General features: G+C 34.2%; 1 protein-coding gene across 2 annotated transcripts in view; it reads right to left on the bottom strand.

The window, feature by feature from the left end:
- Positions 1 to 16,986, bottom strand: part of LOC118192014 (hemocytin-like) — a 342,722-nt gene that overhangs the window by 157,857 nt on the left and 167,879 nt on the right. The window contains exons 36-38 of one of the 2 annotated variants that reach the window (XM_085819309.1): positions 16,203 to 16,580; positions 12,392 to 12,600; positions 9,189 to 9,384 (exon numbers count right to left, since the gene is read on the bottom strand). In XM_085819309.1, coding sequence (XP_085675435.1) covers positions 9,189 to 9,384; positions 12,392 to 12,600; positions 16,203 to 16,580 — 783 coding nt within the window. The remainder of the gene's footprint in view (positions 1 to 9,188; positions 9,385 to 12,391; positions 12,601 to 16,202; positions 16,581 to 16,986) is intronic. The other variant, XM_085819312.1, reaches the window with a different exon arrangement.

Raw genomic sequence — 16,986 nt, 5'->3', positions numbered from 1 at the left:
TTTAATAGTTGTAAGAGTTTTAACTGTAGTAGTTAAGAGTTTAAAATTTTAATAGTTAAGAGCTGCAGCATTTTATTTTTTATTTTTTTTTTTGGTTCTGTTCTAAAATTCAAATAAAAGTATTTTGTTCATTCTGAAAATTTAACTTTGTTCTTCCTACAAGGTTCAATATCCGTTATATTGAAATAAGGAAAGGATTTTTACTGGCGCAGCCGACAGGATCGGGGTTTCCCCGCATATAATTATGAACCAAAATAACTCAGGTGAGAGCTCAATTTACCTTGTAAACGTAAAATAATTAATTAAGATTATGAAAAGTTAATTATTGTTTCCGTCATGGAATCTTAGTTTATTTACTTGTCAAAGTAATGAATACGCCAGTGTTCAAATGTAATTTCGTTTGACTCGCCAGAGTAGGTGAACAACACATTAAGTATTGATTCCACTGATTGATTTTCGTGCCGAATAAAATTAAATTCATTGTGAATTATATTTAAATAGAAAAAGAAAAATATGCTTTTCATAAAACTAAGAGTCTATTGACTGAATAAAATCAGAAATCATACTTGGCGTCAGCCATCTGCTACAGTGTTACACATAGAAACGATTTTTTTTTTTTTTTTTTTTTTTTTTTTTTGTTGTTGTTTCCCCAACGAAAGAAAAAACCGCAATCAGGGAGTTCATACTTTAACTAATGTTAACGATAAATTAAAGGACGCATTAACAAGAAATTAGTTTTTTTTTTAATTTGCAAAGAATAAGGTTTATTTAAAATCGAGACATGGCTTTTATGGGACGTGGGAAAAAAGAGGATTTGGTAGTTTTAGCTGCTGAATTAGAAATTCAAATAGATCCAAGTATGAAAATCGTGGCGATAAAAAATGAAATAATTCAAAGTGATACATATGATGAAGCATTTACTAAAGAAGTGTTTTTAACGATTGTTGAAGAGCGGAAAAGAAAAAAAGAGGAACAGCGAAGGAAGGAGAAAGAGACAGACGATGAACCCTCACCAGTTGAAGACAATACTGTTACGAATTTGGTATTTAAAAAGCTAATGTTAGTTCAATTATAAATTAAATGGTTTTATTTCTCGCGCAGTGCAGCGCGTGACGAATATTAAAAGAAAGCTAAGCCGGAAAAATTAAAAATACAAGAGCGCGTGCGTTAAATAAATAAATATCTCTTTTTGATTTCGAGAAAGTACTGGAAAATTCTAGCGCGTGATTTTAAAATCTTATAAAAGGAGGAAAACATCTCAGTTTGTAGCAGTTGCTTAGTTTGTTGTTGTTTAGAAAACTACTGTTGTTGATTGTAGCGAATTCGCGGATTAGCGTTCTTTAGCTGTTTTGAATTACGTTCTATTGGACATTTGAGTAGTTAAAAGATAACTACTGTGAGATATTGTAATACTGCATGATAATTTGAGAAAATTTAAGCATTTTTGTTGTGATAATAATAATTTTTTGTTCATTTTTCATCGGACTTGTGCATTCATTTCATAACGAACCCGTACGCACGCATTAATACTACAAATTTGGCTGTTGTTAATCAGATTTCCCAAGAAAACATAGTCTCTGAAAACAACGAACAGAGTAAGACTAGAATTCAAGACACATCAAGAACAAGACTAAACTCTGAAAAAATGCTTTGAATGGGCAGATAAAAATCAAAATGCATATACTTTCGATGATGGCATATTACTTCATTCCGAATATATCTGTGGTGAAAACATTAAGTAAGTTGTGTTGCCTTTAGAAAAAAGAAGGGAAGTCCTAAGAATGGCACATGAAATCCCTCTTGCCGGCCACCTCGGTGAGAAAAAGACAATTCAACGAATCAAGTACTCATTCTTTTGGCATACTATTAAGCAAGATGTTAAAAAATTCTGTGAAAGTTGTAAAGAATGCCAATTGAGGAGAACAGTTACGTACAAAGATCGAATCCCAATTCAACCTATTGTTAGACCGGAAACACCCTTTGAAGTATGGAGCGTGGATTGTATCGGGCCATTAGAACCTCCATCCAGGAGAGGTCATCGGTTTGTGATATGTGCAGTTGACCTATGCACCAGATGGGCAGAAGCCACCCCCGTCAAAGACATAAGTGCGAAAACAACATGCAACGTTTTGATGAGGTTTTTTTACTCAAACTGGATTTCCAAAAGTGATTTGTTCCGACCAGGGAACTAATTTCACAGCCAAACTCACCCGAGCCTTTGAGAACTTACTTGGTGTGTCTCCACGATTCTCCACTCCAGGACACCCCGAGAGTATGGGTGCTGTCGAGCGTTGGAATAGAACCTTAAAAGAGATGATGAACAAAAATATCCAAGAACATGGCAGAAACTGGGATTTGAATCTTCCCTATCTCCTGTTTGCCTACAGGGAAGTGCCACATAGCACCACTGGTTTGTCTCCCTTCTAGATGGTATATGGAAGAATACCACCAGGACCATTATCTTTGCTGAAAGAGATATGGACAGGTGAACGTAGCATTCCAGTTACAGCTTCCCGTTCAATTGAAAATTATCTACAAGACCTTTTAGAAAAATTAAGAAAAGCTCATGACATTGCATCACCAAATTCCAAAATATCTCAAGAAGAGTACACTTCAAGATACAATTTACGTTCTCAAGAAAAGACTTTCAATGTTGGGGACAAAGTCCTCGTGTTAATGCCATCATCATCACACGAATTGTTCAACACGTGGCAAGGACCAGCTACCGTGATCAAACTTACCAGGCCACACTCTTGTCAAAATCGAAATGGAAAACGGAAGTATTAGAGAACTCCATATAAATAAGTTAAGGCCTTATATTGCTCGTGTAGATCACGTTGGTATCATTTTTGACCAAGATGAAAAGTTTGGAGATTTTCACTATGTACCAGCAGATCTTATGAATAAATCTGCTGATGATATCTGGACCCATTTACAAAATTTGAAAGGCGACTTAAAATATTACCAACGGGAAGGACTATTTAAAGTACTAACATTTTATGTAGATGTTTTCAGTAGCAAACCTGGTCAAGCCAATGTTGATGGTCATAACATCAAGGTTACAGAAGAATGTAATCCAAAAGGATTGAGACCCTACCGTGTTCCTGTTTCACTTCAAAAGGAAGTCGATCGTCAAGTTAAAGAACTGTTAGAATTCCCATTCACTGTCACTGGGTTCTATTCTTATAGAACCCAGTGACAGTGACTGAGCACATCCTATAGTATGTGTTGCAAAATAAAGAATGGCGGCGTTAGACTGTGCATAGACTTCAGGCTTTTAAATAGCTTCACAGTTCCGGACGCCTATCCGATGAAGATTGCTAAAGATTTACTATTCGAAATAGGGAAAGCCAAATTCATAACAGTTCTCGATTTAACCAAGGGATATTGGCAAATTCCTATGAAAGAAGAAGCTAAACCCTACACAGCATTTATCACTCATTCCGGCCATTACCAATGGAAAGTTCTCCCTTTCGGTTTGAAAAATGCTGGAAGTACCTTCCAAAAATCGATGGATAAGGTGCTTGCAAACCATAAGAACTACTGCCGTTCATATATTGATGATGTGGCAATATTTTCTGAAACTTGGGATGGCCACCTCTATCACATCGACCAAGTGTTTCAGACACTGAGAAACGCAGGTCTAACCGCTAATCTAGAAAAGTGTGATTTCGGAAAGAGTCACGTAAAGTTTCTAGGACATGTAATAGGTTCTGGCACTCACTCTCCAGATCCTGAGAAGGTAGAAGTCATCAGAAATCTGTCTAAGCCTACCACTAAAAAAGAAGTCAGAAGTCTTTTAGGGCTAGCAAGCTACTATAGGGATTATATCCCAAATTTTTCTGAGATTGTTTTACCTCTAACAAACCTTACAAAGAAGAGTGTTCCAAATAATATTCCACGGGACTCTGAAAAAGAAGCAGCTTTCAACAAACTTAAAGAATAATTGATTAAAATGCCATCTCTGCATACTCCGGACGTCAGCAAGCCCTTTCAACTCTATACGGATGCATCTGCTTTCGCAATTGGAGCGTGTTTAGCTCAAAACGACGAACATGGCAAAGAAATGCCCATAGCATTTGTCAGCAAGAAACTAACGCCCTGTCAACAACGATGGTCAACCATCGAACGAGAAGCATTTTATGTCATCGAAGCCTTGAAAAGAATTGACATATGGATTTTCGGTGCCAAAGTGCAGATCGTGTCTGATCACAATCCCCTCACCTACTTGACCCAAAGCGCCCCTCATGGTGCTAAACTGTCTCGTTGGGCCTTAGCGTTACAACGGTATAACATGACTGTGACATACCGCAAAGGAAGTTCACATGGGAATGCTGATGCTTTGTCAAGGTTAGCAGTTAACTCTTTCTCACTCAATGAACTCTGAGCAGCATTGTCTCTACGGTGACGAATGTGCTTCTTGTGGGGGGACTTGTATAGATCATGACTTGTAAAGATCGTGACTTGTAAAGATCATGACTTGTAAAGATCGTGACTTAAAGAGAACGTGAAATATAAATAATAGGACAAGAACTTGCATTTTACGGGGGGGGGGCAACAAGAGGAGAATTCGGAAGATTTTTATATATATATTTTGTTTTGAGAGAGTGAGTTTAAGATTTTGAGTATTTTAATAGTTGTAAGAGTTTTAACTGTAATAGTTAAGAGTTTAAAATTTTAATAGTTTAAGAGCTGCAGCATTTTATTTTTTTGGTTCTGTTCTAAAATTCAAATAAAAGTATTTTGTTCATTCTGAAAATTTAGCTTTGTTCTTCCTACAAGGTTCAATATCCGTTATATTGAAATAAGGAAAGAATTTTTACTATGTCGTTATCATTAAGTATAAAATGTCTGAAATGGAACTATCCCGCTACCAGAATAGAACGATCATTTACTTCTAGTTCTGTTGCAAAAAGTCAGCTACAGAATGTCACCAGATCATGCGTAGAGCTTTAGGCACTAATGTTGAATCATATAACACTGTGAGGGTTTTGTACCGAAAGTTCAAAACAATGACTATGTCATTCAAGAAGCAGGGCGCTCTTGCCGGTCTTATTGATGTTGATGAGGCCCGCCTGCGATAACTTGTGGAAGAAGATCAGTACATAGCCACTTGAGAGCTTGCTAAGGTGTTAAACTTCAGGGCCATGTCCATTAGTCGCACTATGCATTGCATAAGCTTGACGGATAAGGTCAATCGCTGGGTGCCGCATGAGCTGACTGAAGCAGATAAGAACAGACGTGTTTGGGCCTTTACTAATCTGCTCGAATATCAACGCAAGGATAAAATTCAGGACCATAACTTTATTAAGATCATTTTTAGGCGGAAAACTTTCGTTACAACCAGATATGGTAATAATTAAATATTACATAATACAGTAGAACACCGTGTTTACGTCTTTCAAGCGACTATTCAGAAACTACGTATAAATGTATTAAGCTGTATAAAGCTGTATAAACAAAATTTTAATTTACAATGTGAACATATTATATATATATATATATATAATTACGTCACTCATAATTACTTTTATTCAGAATATATATATAAAAAAAAATTTTAATTCACTAATTTTAAAGCTTTTCTTCTTATTTTCTTTACATATATAAAAATTTTAGTCACACACGTACTATGTTGTTTTTAGATAATACGAGCAGATATATGTATGTGGCTTGACATCTAGGGGATTAGTAGAGAGAAAAGACGAATATACGTTATTAGATTATTTAATGGAACTATTTGTGATGCAGGCTGATGTGTCTGATTATTTACAATGAAGTATTGACACAAAAATTTCGACAACGGAGGTATTACGTCTTTTAGTTGTCATCTTTCTTTCACGTCACATCTCTTCTTAACCGAATCGAGCAGTCATCTTCAATTCCATCATCCTCTTGCATCGCTCTCTCACCAGTCGCACTCCTAATACGTACATATACTCGTATATTAGCAGCACAGTTTTGATACTACTAATCTGCTACTGATATTACATTATTTTGTTATTGCACTTTCAATTTGTTTAAAACACTAACTATGATCGAACAGATTAAAAATTAATCTCTACATATAATAAAAAAAAAGAGTCTGTGTGTGAGTGTCTTTCGTTTGCGCTGCGCGTAAGCTAATAGACCCACGGCTACGAAATTAGGTACATAGGTGTATCTAAACAAGATCCAGTGCAGCTTGAAGCGATTTTTTAGAAATTCGAATTAGAATTTTTTTAATTTTATGTTTTGTGACGAAATCGCATCATTTTGAGACATAATGGGCTATAGAAAAACGATATTTTACTCTACACACTCCATTTTCACATCGTCATGAAACGTAGGCACTTAGCTATTTTACGAACTTAAAATAAATTTCGTGTTTCAATAAATCGATTAAATACGAATTTATTTAACAAAGGGAGCTTAACACTTTTTCAACGGGATTTTTTCTAAAAAGGTTTATTTTTCTTTGATTTTTGGACACGTTAAACTTCCATCCTTGCGACTGCTTTTACAAAAAGAATTTTGGAAAAATGATAATATTTTGTATTTAAAAAATTTTTTTAAATGAAGCTTCCGAGCACACGTCTCACATTTCACATCTTTAAAAATGTGATTTTGGCAACAATTTTCCTGTCTTATTGTTGTTGATAGATTTTTGATGAAATCGTATCATTTTGAATAGTTTCATTCTTTTAGAAATATGGGTTTGGCAACAATTTTTCATCGTATTTCTTATGTCACTCTTTTTAAGAGATTGGCATATTTCATTGTCATTTATATATATATAAAATACATTATTATTAATTTTTTTTGATAAAGTTGTTCTGCAGAGTAGAATTCTGCGCGTAATTTTATGTTTTTTGAGTCGCTTTTCTGTTATTTTTTGCTTATTTCACTGTTTGTAAGATATTGAAAAGTTTTGCATGATTTGTTTTCTTCAACGGAAAGTTGGTTAATTTTTTATTAGGATAATTAATATTTGTATTAAGGGATATAGCTTATTTCATTGTAATTTTTTTCTCTTGAAAATATAAGATAAAATATCATTAATTATACTTTGCTTTTCAGAATTTTTTTGTTTTTTGTATTCTTTTATGTTATTTATTGCTCATTTCACTGTTTTTAAGACATTGAAAAGTTTTGGGTGATTTTTTTAGGAAACAAAGTTCTTAACCTCCTTTATACCATTTGAGTTCTTAAGATTTTGCAAAGGGAAGTTGGTTATTTTATTTATTATGATAATTAATATTTGTATTAAGGGATATTGCTTATTTCATTGTATTTTTGTTATACGTAATAACTTTTTTTTATGAAGTTGTTCTACAGAGTAAAATTCTACGTAGTTTTTAAACTTAACGTTTAATGTTCCCTTCAGCCATTTTCCCGGTGCATTTAAAAGCCAGACGAAAGCTGGCAGCGAATCTGCTAGTATTTAAAAAAAATATTTAATTAATATTAATATTTTAAAGAATTGTTCATGATTAATCTTTTAAAAAATGATATTACTACAAATTAAATATTTTTAAAACTATAAGAATGCAGATTTCTGCATATAATTGCGTAAAATTGAAAAATAAAAGTTGTACCTTTACTCGAATTACCATTTTGATCAAGGAATATTTTTTTCCAAGATTATTTTAAAGTAAATTTTAACTTTATTTAAAGGAAAAGTCCTTATTTATCGTCTGACGTATCTTCTGATCCTTAATTAATGCTCCATGAATTCAATTCTTTAAACGTTTTCTCATTTGTGCTATTACACACAAATTTCTGACAGTGCTAATGCAGTAGATAGCATTTTGAAAAGAAAACGGATTATTTTTCATTTCGTTCTTCATATCCGTTACTTAAATGTTCATCTGGTAAGGGTTTTAAATCAGTTCTTCAACTGTGCATTAAGTCTGATATCGTTACATTGGCATTACAGTTTACGTAGTCCTTGATTGTCATGTCTAATTACAGTAATTTCTAATCTTCTTCATCTATAATCATAGCTTCATCAACATTTTCATCGTCAATACTTTCACTTAATTCTGGATTCGAAAATCCTCCTTTAAAAGCCATTTTTAATTGCTTTTGGTTTTACCTAAGAGTAGGTAAGTGAAATTATATTCAAAGCCTCAAGAATACTTAAAAGTTTTCTGTGTATTACCTGTAGGTATATTTTGAAGGGCCATTTGAATCAATCTTTGCCTGTAGAACATTTTGAAATTCTTAATGATTCACAGAACTAAAATTTTAACATGTTTTGATGCCCCTTGGTTTTTCTGACCTATGACTACCGTACCATCAGCATTTGCACAAAGTAAAAACTGACACTTTCTTCACTTGAAAAATCTTTCTCAACTTGAAAAATAGGATTCTTGCACATATAGAAAAGAGAAATTTCATCAACAGCAAAAATGTCTTCTAATTCATATCCATCTATTTCGGTGAATGAATTTTTGAACCACTTTTCAGCTGACTCAGCAGGAAAGCTTTTTAATTCTGCATTTAATGTACGCATCAAAGTCCATGCCGCAGTTTAAATTTATGCAGCCATCCAGGTGAAAAGCAAGCTTTCTTCAAATTCAACAAAGTAATTTCTGTTGACTTCTCGATTAATATGGGGCCATTCACTGGAATATTGGATGTATGACACTGAATGAAGAATTTTAGCAAAATGGCTTCGGCCTCAGGAGACTTTCAATCCTGAATACCCAACTTTTTTGAAGAGGTCTGTTTTACAAATTTATGCTCTTTCTTCAACTTTTTCCTATCATAAACAACCGTTTTTAGTGTTATCACTGGAATATCCAGTTTCTTTGCTAACTCAACTTTCGCCAAACCAATACTCTCACCAAGTTCCTTAAAGATTTGAATTTTATTTTTTAACGAGAATGCCTTTCATTTTCGTGACATTATGTATCAGTTGATTCCGCTCTACCTAAAGACGGTGTCCTGTTCAGAAGGAAAAAATAACGTATTTATTGTTCCTTTCAGGTATCCCTTTCTATTCATGAACTCCGTTTTCAACTCCTATACCAGACTATGATGTCTCGTGCCTTTGTTTCTTTCGCCTGTCCCCATTTCTCTGAAAAATACCTGAACGAAGGGACTGGGAAATGTAAACAAATGAGAAATCTATAAACGCTACTCTACAGTAGTAATAATTATGATACCTACAACTAATTTAAATATAAGGGAAAATAAAGCACCTATTATATATTTCGCTGGATACTTACTGCAGCTACAGTAGTATCTTATTTTGTAGTCCTTGCAAAGACGACTTGACTGGTCCCGTGCTCGACATCTGAAGCCTCCATGAAGAGAGCACATAAGTTTTTTGTCTCCTGTTTCCGAGTAATAAAGGTCCGTATCGGCCTCTCTGCATTCGATGTCAGATAAATAACCCTACAATTGCAGAAAAAAATTATTTCTTAACAGTCATTTACTTCTTTTACAATTTGCACGCATTGATTACTTTCATTTTTCAATAGAGTTTTAGAATACGTTACTAAAAACTACTGTGAATTGCAATACAGTGGATTATCTTCATGAGGATACTTACTATAGCGACCGTTCCATTATAACAGCCAGTGATGTTCCCTGATGATGACAGTATCAAATCCATTTTTGCCATTGCAAACTGTCGTCCACTTGTATGCGACGCGTCATATTCTGTAGACGTTATAACAAGCATAAACAATATTAAGCAGCGTCATTTTCTAACTAAAGATAGTTATTATTATTTTTTTTTTTGTTGAATTCTTTTCTTTCCCCCCTTTTTTTTGCGTTCCTTTAAAAAATATTGTGCATTTTAACTTTCAATGCACAGAAATTTTGGAAATCAGGAAGCTTACTCAAATCATGGCAATGTGCTTGATTTTGAAGTACGCAAAGCACTTTAAACCAGGCCACGTTTGCTAGAGATTACCGAAAGTTTTACACGAAATTTACAAGTATAATGCGGAATCTTTTACTATGCAACGATAATGACATAATAAAAACTTCAAGAAAGGTGGGGCATACTTACTGAAGTAAAATTTATTATGGCTTCAAAGCTTTAAATTAATTACATTTAGCCTGTAGCCTAATTAGAGAATTGCATAAAAGCATTTCAAGTTCGAACATTTATCACTTTGTATTATTGATATTTCCCTTCAACATTTTAAAAGGCTTAACTAACTTGTAGGGCTTTGCTGTGTCTAGAAGCTTAATTTAATGCCCTACTAGAAAGAAAAGTAAGTTATCGCTTTAGTCTGAAGCAATGAAAAGTCATAAAAAGGTTAAAATAACCATTTTATTTAACTCTTTAAGTGAACAGAAGGCAAGGAACTACTTAAGCTATAGACGGACATCCACTACTTGCAGAATTTGAAATAACATAAGATGAAATTAAATTTAAATTTAGGTAACGGAGCCTTAGTAAAGTAAGTAACCCTATCAAATTTTATATACTGAAGCAGAGATAGATTTATGAAGTTTTTATTACGTATTTGACGAGCACTCAGTATATCGACCTTTGCTGCTACATCTACAGGGTGTATCAGTACAGCGTTGACAAGGTTTCAGGAGATATAGAGTTCACGTAGACGATGGGAAATCACATAGGAATGCATGGTTGGAAACGCTTTCCTGGGATGGTAGTAACGACACACAAGTAAAGAAATAAAGGACACAAACAGTGAGACAAAACATGTTTTATTAAGTTTAGTACAGCAGAAACCTACAAATAAGAAAAAAAAAAAAAAAAAAAAAAAAGATCGTCATTAAAGAAGGTGTTCGGAATTACGACCCGGACCGTGATGCAGGCCTCACTTATGTGGCGCATGGAAGATCTGCATCACGTATGGAAGATCGCATGAAAGATGCATGACGCACGGTTCTTGCATCACAGTCCGTGTTGTAATTTCCAACAACTTCTTTGATGACGATCATTGTCTCTTTATGTTGTTTTTTCTTTGTTTTGTCGTACTCCGAATAATAAACATATTTTCTCACCCCGTTCGTGTACTTTCTTTCTTGACTTTTGTGTCGTCACTACAGTCCCAGAAAAGCTTTCTGACCATGCATTCCTATGTGATTTCCCAGCGTCCAGGTGTACTCTGTCTCTCATGAAAGTTTGTCAACGCTGTACTGATACAACCCTGTACATGTGTTACTAATATATCTTCACTGCCCATTTGTGCCGCTGGAAAAACTTAGACAAGCTAGCTGATACTAACGAAATGATGGTGATTTTTTCTTTCAAAATGGACATTTGTTTAGCTTACTACAACAGACGTCATTATAAAGACCATCCGCAAGAGTGTCTCAGTCAAAATTTTCAAAAGATAGAGACCATTTGCAAGACTATCTTAAACAAAATTTGCTGTGAAATCACCTGCGAGATTATCTTAAACAAAACTTGCCATGAAGCTAGAGATCATTTGCGTTTGCAAGACTACCTTAAACAACATTTATCATAAAAATACAAATCAGATGCAAGACTATCTGAAGCAAAATTTGCCACAAAGATAGGGATCATTTGAGAGACTATCTTAGCCATATTCTTCTACTGAGATGAGTAGGGCGTACAGGACGAAGAATTGATCCCTTATGCTGCAAAACCACAATCTTCTAGTTTAACTTCATGTGAGGTTTCCTTGTGCGGGTTTGTCAAATATACTAAATTTAAGCACTGCCGTTCGTTAATCTCTAAGATCATGAAAATCGTATAATTGATCAAAGGTGGATGGGGGTGATATGAAAGGTGCGGCCAATTTCCATAAGTGTGTCGGCACTTTTATGCACGTTGACCATTATTCGCCAAAGTACAAGGTTGCATCAGCATTAAGACACAAAGGTGCCCGGCATCTTTATGAAGTTTAGTATATACCATTAAGAATGTAGCTTTCATGAAGATTTTGGGGCGCTCCTTTCAAGATCTAGCTGAGTAATCGCCAACTTCAATAAAGGCGTTGGCACTTTCTGCAAATTAGCCACTGTTCATCAAGCCAAGCTTTGAGTTTTACAAGGGTGTCAGGCACTTTCATGAAGTTCAGTTTGCACCATAAACGATGCAAGCTTCATCACGCCGGGACGCGCATGATGAGTCTCTATTTCAGTGAACTGTCACTGACGTGCATAAAGGTGCCTGCAACTTGTTAAATTAAATTTAGAACTTTGAGAAAAAAAACTTTTATCAAAGTGCTGTATCTTTATGATGGTTTCTGTATTAGCAAAACCTGCAGCATAAAGGTGCCAGTACCTTTACACATGTGGGCCATTGTCCGTTGAGGATGCCCTAGCATAAAATTATTAAGTTAATGTCCATAATGTCAGCAAATGTGGATGCATTAATTGTTTGTGAAATACGCAAGGAAACTCCGAAAAAAAAACTCAATTTTGGTGAATAATCTTCAGAATAAAATTGTACCTCGATGCAGAATTTGTATTCCCTTTGTAGTCTAAGAAGCATAGCCTTCTCACTGTCTCCTCTGTTGCCTCCGCCTCCCTTAACACCACTGCCTTTCCCGCCTCCACTTTTGGCACCACTTGGATGATGTTCATTTATCCACTCCGACCAATAATCGCAGGACGTCACAAATGGCAACTCTGTTGTTACAGGTGAGGAAGTTATAACCTCTGAAAAGAATAAGAAAATATATGATGTTTCATTGTAGAAATGCTACTTTTAGCAACATGAACTGAGAAATAAATTTATAGCAAATTATAAGTTTTCGACTAATCCCAACAGCGATTATTTGCTGTTTTTACATTCAGCTCAGTTTCTGTATTTACATTCTACTGAATCAATTCAATAAAAATCGAGAATTAATTTAACCACATCTAAAACTGAATTGTAAAACCAATAAGCAGGGGTTATAATATTGATATTTATGTAAACGTAACCTACATCAAACAATTTCTATAAAAATATATCGTCTTAAATCTTTTGTAATGAATCTTGCCAAGCAAAACAGTAGTGATATTTACTGATGAAATTATACAAGTTTGGAAGATTTGAGGAAATTTTCAATGAAAAATGATTAAAAACAATTTTTTCCCTCTGAACGAAACTCATAGCTGCGAAATCTTAGATGCATCTTATTCTTTCCCCGATTTTGTCAGGAGAAAAAAATATATTTTTTATTTTTACTGACAGGTTACATATTTCTTAACGTTTTTAATTTTTTTCACAGCTTTCCTTGTCATAGATTTAAGTTTTAATAACATTTTGTTTATGTTGAATTTTTTCCTTTATGCATTGCTTCGTTTGGAGATTGTAGGGCAAGTGACATATTTTAAATTAAAAGCAATCTTAACTAGCATCTGAGGTTGGGGGATTTAGCTCGAGTTGGGTTTTTACACTGTGTTGGGTTCTTAATAGTGCCTGTAGGTTTTAGGATTACCAAGATCAAAATTTGGGTTTAAGTTGGGGAGATATCGAATTTGGATCAGTTGCATCCTCAGAAAGGGCACCATCGGGTGCAGAGTTTTGACGGGTATGATTACTGTAAACTTGGGAATTGGACCTTGGATTGTTTCTTGGATTTGATTTAGGATCATGGAATCAACTGTTCTAGCATTTTTTAGGAAAAGTAGGAATCTCGGAAAAAAAAACCCAAAAGAAAGTGAAAGCTAAAAGTTCCAACGCTTTCAAAATGGATAAGAGCAAATAATTTAAATATGCCGATTCCACAGAGCAGATGGATACCGCCCCGACAAAGGAATCAGATGACCACGTGACAGAGGCCGGACTTGCAAACTCGCAGGCATTGCCCACTCTCATTCAAAATTTGAAGTTCAATCAAAATTTGGGGTTTTCCTACTTTTTCAACATTTTCTGTAAGTTTTAACGAAAATTACTAATCCTTAAAATCATACATATTTAGGATGTTAGGATCCACATTCCATCGTAAAGGAAATACTTTTATTTTTCTTGTAGATTCAACCCTACTTTTCTGTGTGTTCTAAACAAGGACGGTACGAAACAGGCGTGGACACCTAATCTAGGAGAACGAAGACACAATAAGCAAATCTTAGAACACCTAATCTAGGAGAACGAAGACACAATAAGCAAATCTTAGAACAGCTAATCTAGGAGAACGAAGACACAATAAGCAAATCTTGTTCTTTGCGTACAGCGTATGTGACCAATAAACCAAACATATAAGGGGTTCTCATATTCCATTCAAATTCTTTGACTATGTTGTCAGATACAGCTCTATTCAAGGCTGATGATATGACGCTTAATGATATGAACTATGCTTCTCGGCTAACGGACATCGTAAGACGTCGGGTGGAAGATGAAGATCGTCCCTGGCCTCCGACAGAAAAGGTTTCTGAAGAGCCTTAAGTTTTCAAGTATATGTTCACTTAATCCCTAGGCCGAAAATCGTGCCACTTAAGAGGTCGCTCAAAGGCAGAAGAGACGATGCTAAAGAGGGCGGGTATGGGAGCCGCTAATTCATTATAATATGTATGGGATATAAAAAGAAGGATGAAGCTAAAGAGTGGTTTGCCCTGAAAATATTAAAGTTTATTGTGAAAAATTGACCTCCAGGAATCATTCCCTAACTTATATTTGGAACAAGAGACTTTTTTTTTTGATAGTGTGTATTTCAATTGGTTCTTGAGATAGACACTTTCCAAAGTTGATTAAAAGCTATTGTCTATCACAATTAGCCAAATAACACTTAATGGTTTGGCAATCCTTTACATTGAAAATGCAGTAGCTAAAAACATTAATTTTGATAAAGGCTTAAAAATTTTTTCAGAAGTCAAAGCTAGCAAAAAAAAAAAAAAAAAAAAAAAAAAAAAAAGTTTTATATTTTTTTTATTGATAGAAAGTTTAAAAAAAATTTAAAGGAAAAAAAAGTGGCAGATTAATAAACTTTTATAAATATATGTTTGTATGCTAGGTATAAGTTGTTTTTTCTTTAATCTTAAGATTTTTATTGTTCCAAATCATTCATTTTAACTATTTAATCTTAATTAAATAACTGTCAATTATATATTTAGGTAAAAATAACACGCCAAACAAGTACCAATTTAGAAGTCAAACAACAAAAATCAGAATTATATTTGCAAATATAACGCTAATTTTTGTTGTTTGACGCTAATTTTTGTTGTTTGACGCTAATTTTTGTTGCAAATATAACGCTAATTTTGTTGTAAATTGTTAATTATGTATTTGTGTTGACAATTTTTTTTATCATTCCAATAAAGTACGCGCAGGACGATTCCACCTTAGGCCTTCATAGCTGAAGAAAGCACCTTAGGCTACTGAAAGTTCTACGTTAGATTTTATCTTGAATTTTATCGTGTATTCATAGTAAGCAAGAACAAAGGCAATAATTTGCCTACTATTAAAGTCAGCTTTTTACCTTCAGCCGTTAGGTTTGATAATAAGCAGTTTTAGTTAATTAAACAAACACCTTTAAAAGTTGTAACCTTTTCCCAAATTTCTCGCCGATTTTAAGTTATTTGAAGTACATTCCATATTGGATGTAATGCATTATAAGAGTGGGGCACGTCAAACCTTCTTTTAAAAAAATAATTGAGGAATATTTGTTACTTCTAACAAGTGTTTGAAATAGCCTTATGACTTTCTGTTATTCTCTATTTGTAAATTAATTTGGTTGGGAATTAATTTTGACAGAAGTAAATTTTTTTTAATCATGCATAAAATAGATCAGTTTTTTTGTAAATTTTTCTTATGTTTTGAAATAAAGGAATTGGTTATCTAAATTATTTTATTTCGTTGTAATTTAACAGTTAAGTCTTTAAGCCAGTTCGGCGGTAGTAAATTCTAATATTGGTTAGCAGTTAAAAATTTCAGTCCGAAGAAATTTGTAAGATTATTTAGAGTAATTCCTTAGATAAATCTGTACAATTAAATAAGTTCATCAAGAACGGTAAGAACTGGTAACAAAAAAACTTTTCAAATACGTGTAGAAGATCTAAAAAGTCGAAGTAAAGAAAGTTAGCGTATTCGCCCAAATCATTTTTATCATTAAACTGAAGTAAGTGTTATAAGTTTTATTACATACTGAGAAATGTTTTTCTTTATTTTTTTTTTATTAAATTGTATATGAAATAGAGTACTTAAGCTTTTCTTATTTCGATACAGAGCTTCTTTTCAGACTTAAATTGCTATTAAGTGGTTTAGAAGAATGGAATAATTACGAATGTCTTTGCCTAACATACCACTGCTTTACCATATAAGAAAAATCGGTGCTTACCAGTAAAGGGAGCAATCGTCGGGCAATCGCAGAAGAATCTAACTTCGTAATCCCAGCATGCTTCAGACTCTCCGAGACTTTCTTGGCTGCAAATCAAACCTATCTGCAAATCACAATGAACTCCATGCTGTAACAGATATGAGTTCGCGGCACCTTTGCCTACATTCACCAGATTCACTGGCCTGCATTCAATTGCTGAAATCATGTTATTGGCACAGAATTGGGCGCTGCTGACCCTAGCACTTTGCACACTTTCATAATCTCCTCTATCGTCTGGCACATGGCTATTATACCAATTAGTCCAACCATAGACGCAGGGTCCAGGTTCAAATGTTGGTAGGGGCGTTGTAGTAGTAGTTGTGGGTGGTTGAGTAGTTGCTAAAAAAGGAACAGACACGAATTATACTCAGTTATTATACCTATTTTAATACTATTAGAATTTAATCGACCTTTACTCTTAAGTCTTCCACAAATTACGAGGAAGAATCAAAAATTAATTTCAATGTAAGGATAAAAAATCAAAGTTGCAAGAATTTGCAAATAGATTAAACAACAGACACGTTATGCCTTCCAGTAAGAGATAAAAAATATGTGTAAGTTCATCGTACAGATAGAAATATGATGTCAACAAGCAGGATAAAAGCCCCTTCTTGAGAAAGAGTTAGGTGTCTCTTTGGAAGCATGCATGAAGACAAACAGTCAACCGACTCAGGGGTATTGAAAGTTACAAACCTTCAAATTTACATCGCGGGATGAAGACGCTGTATTGGGAAAGCTCTTGTAT

This window comes from Stegodyphus dumicola, chromosome 1 (assembly GCF_044657685.1).
Source record: "Stegodyphus dumicola isolate Sdum_Otavi_A_Nest chromosome 1, ASM4465768v1".
Classification (NCBI taxonomy): Eukaryota; Metazoa; Arthropoda; class Arachnida; order Araneae; family Eresidae; genus Stegodyphus; species Stegodyphus dumicola.
Note: the sequence above shows the minus strand (reverse complement) of the source record. Positions and strands in the feature narration are given on the sequence as shown.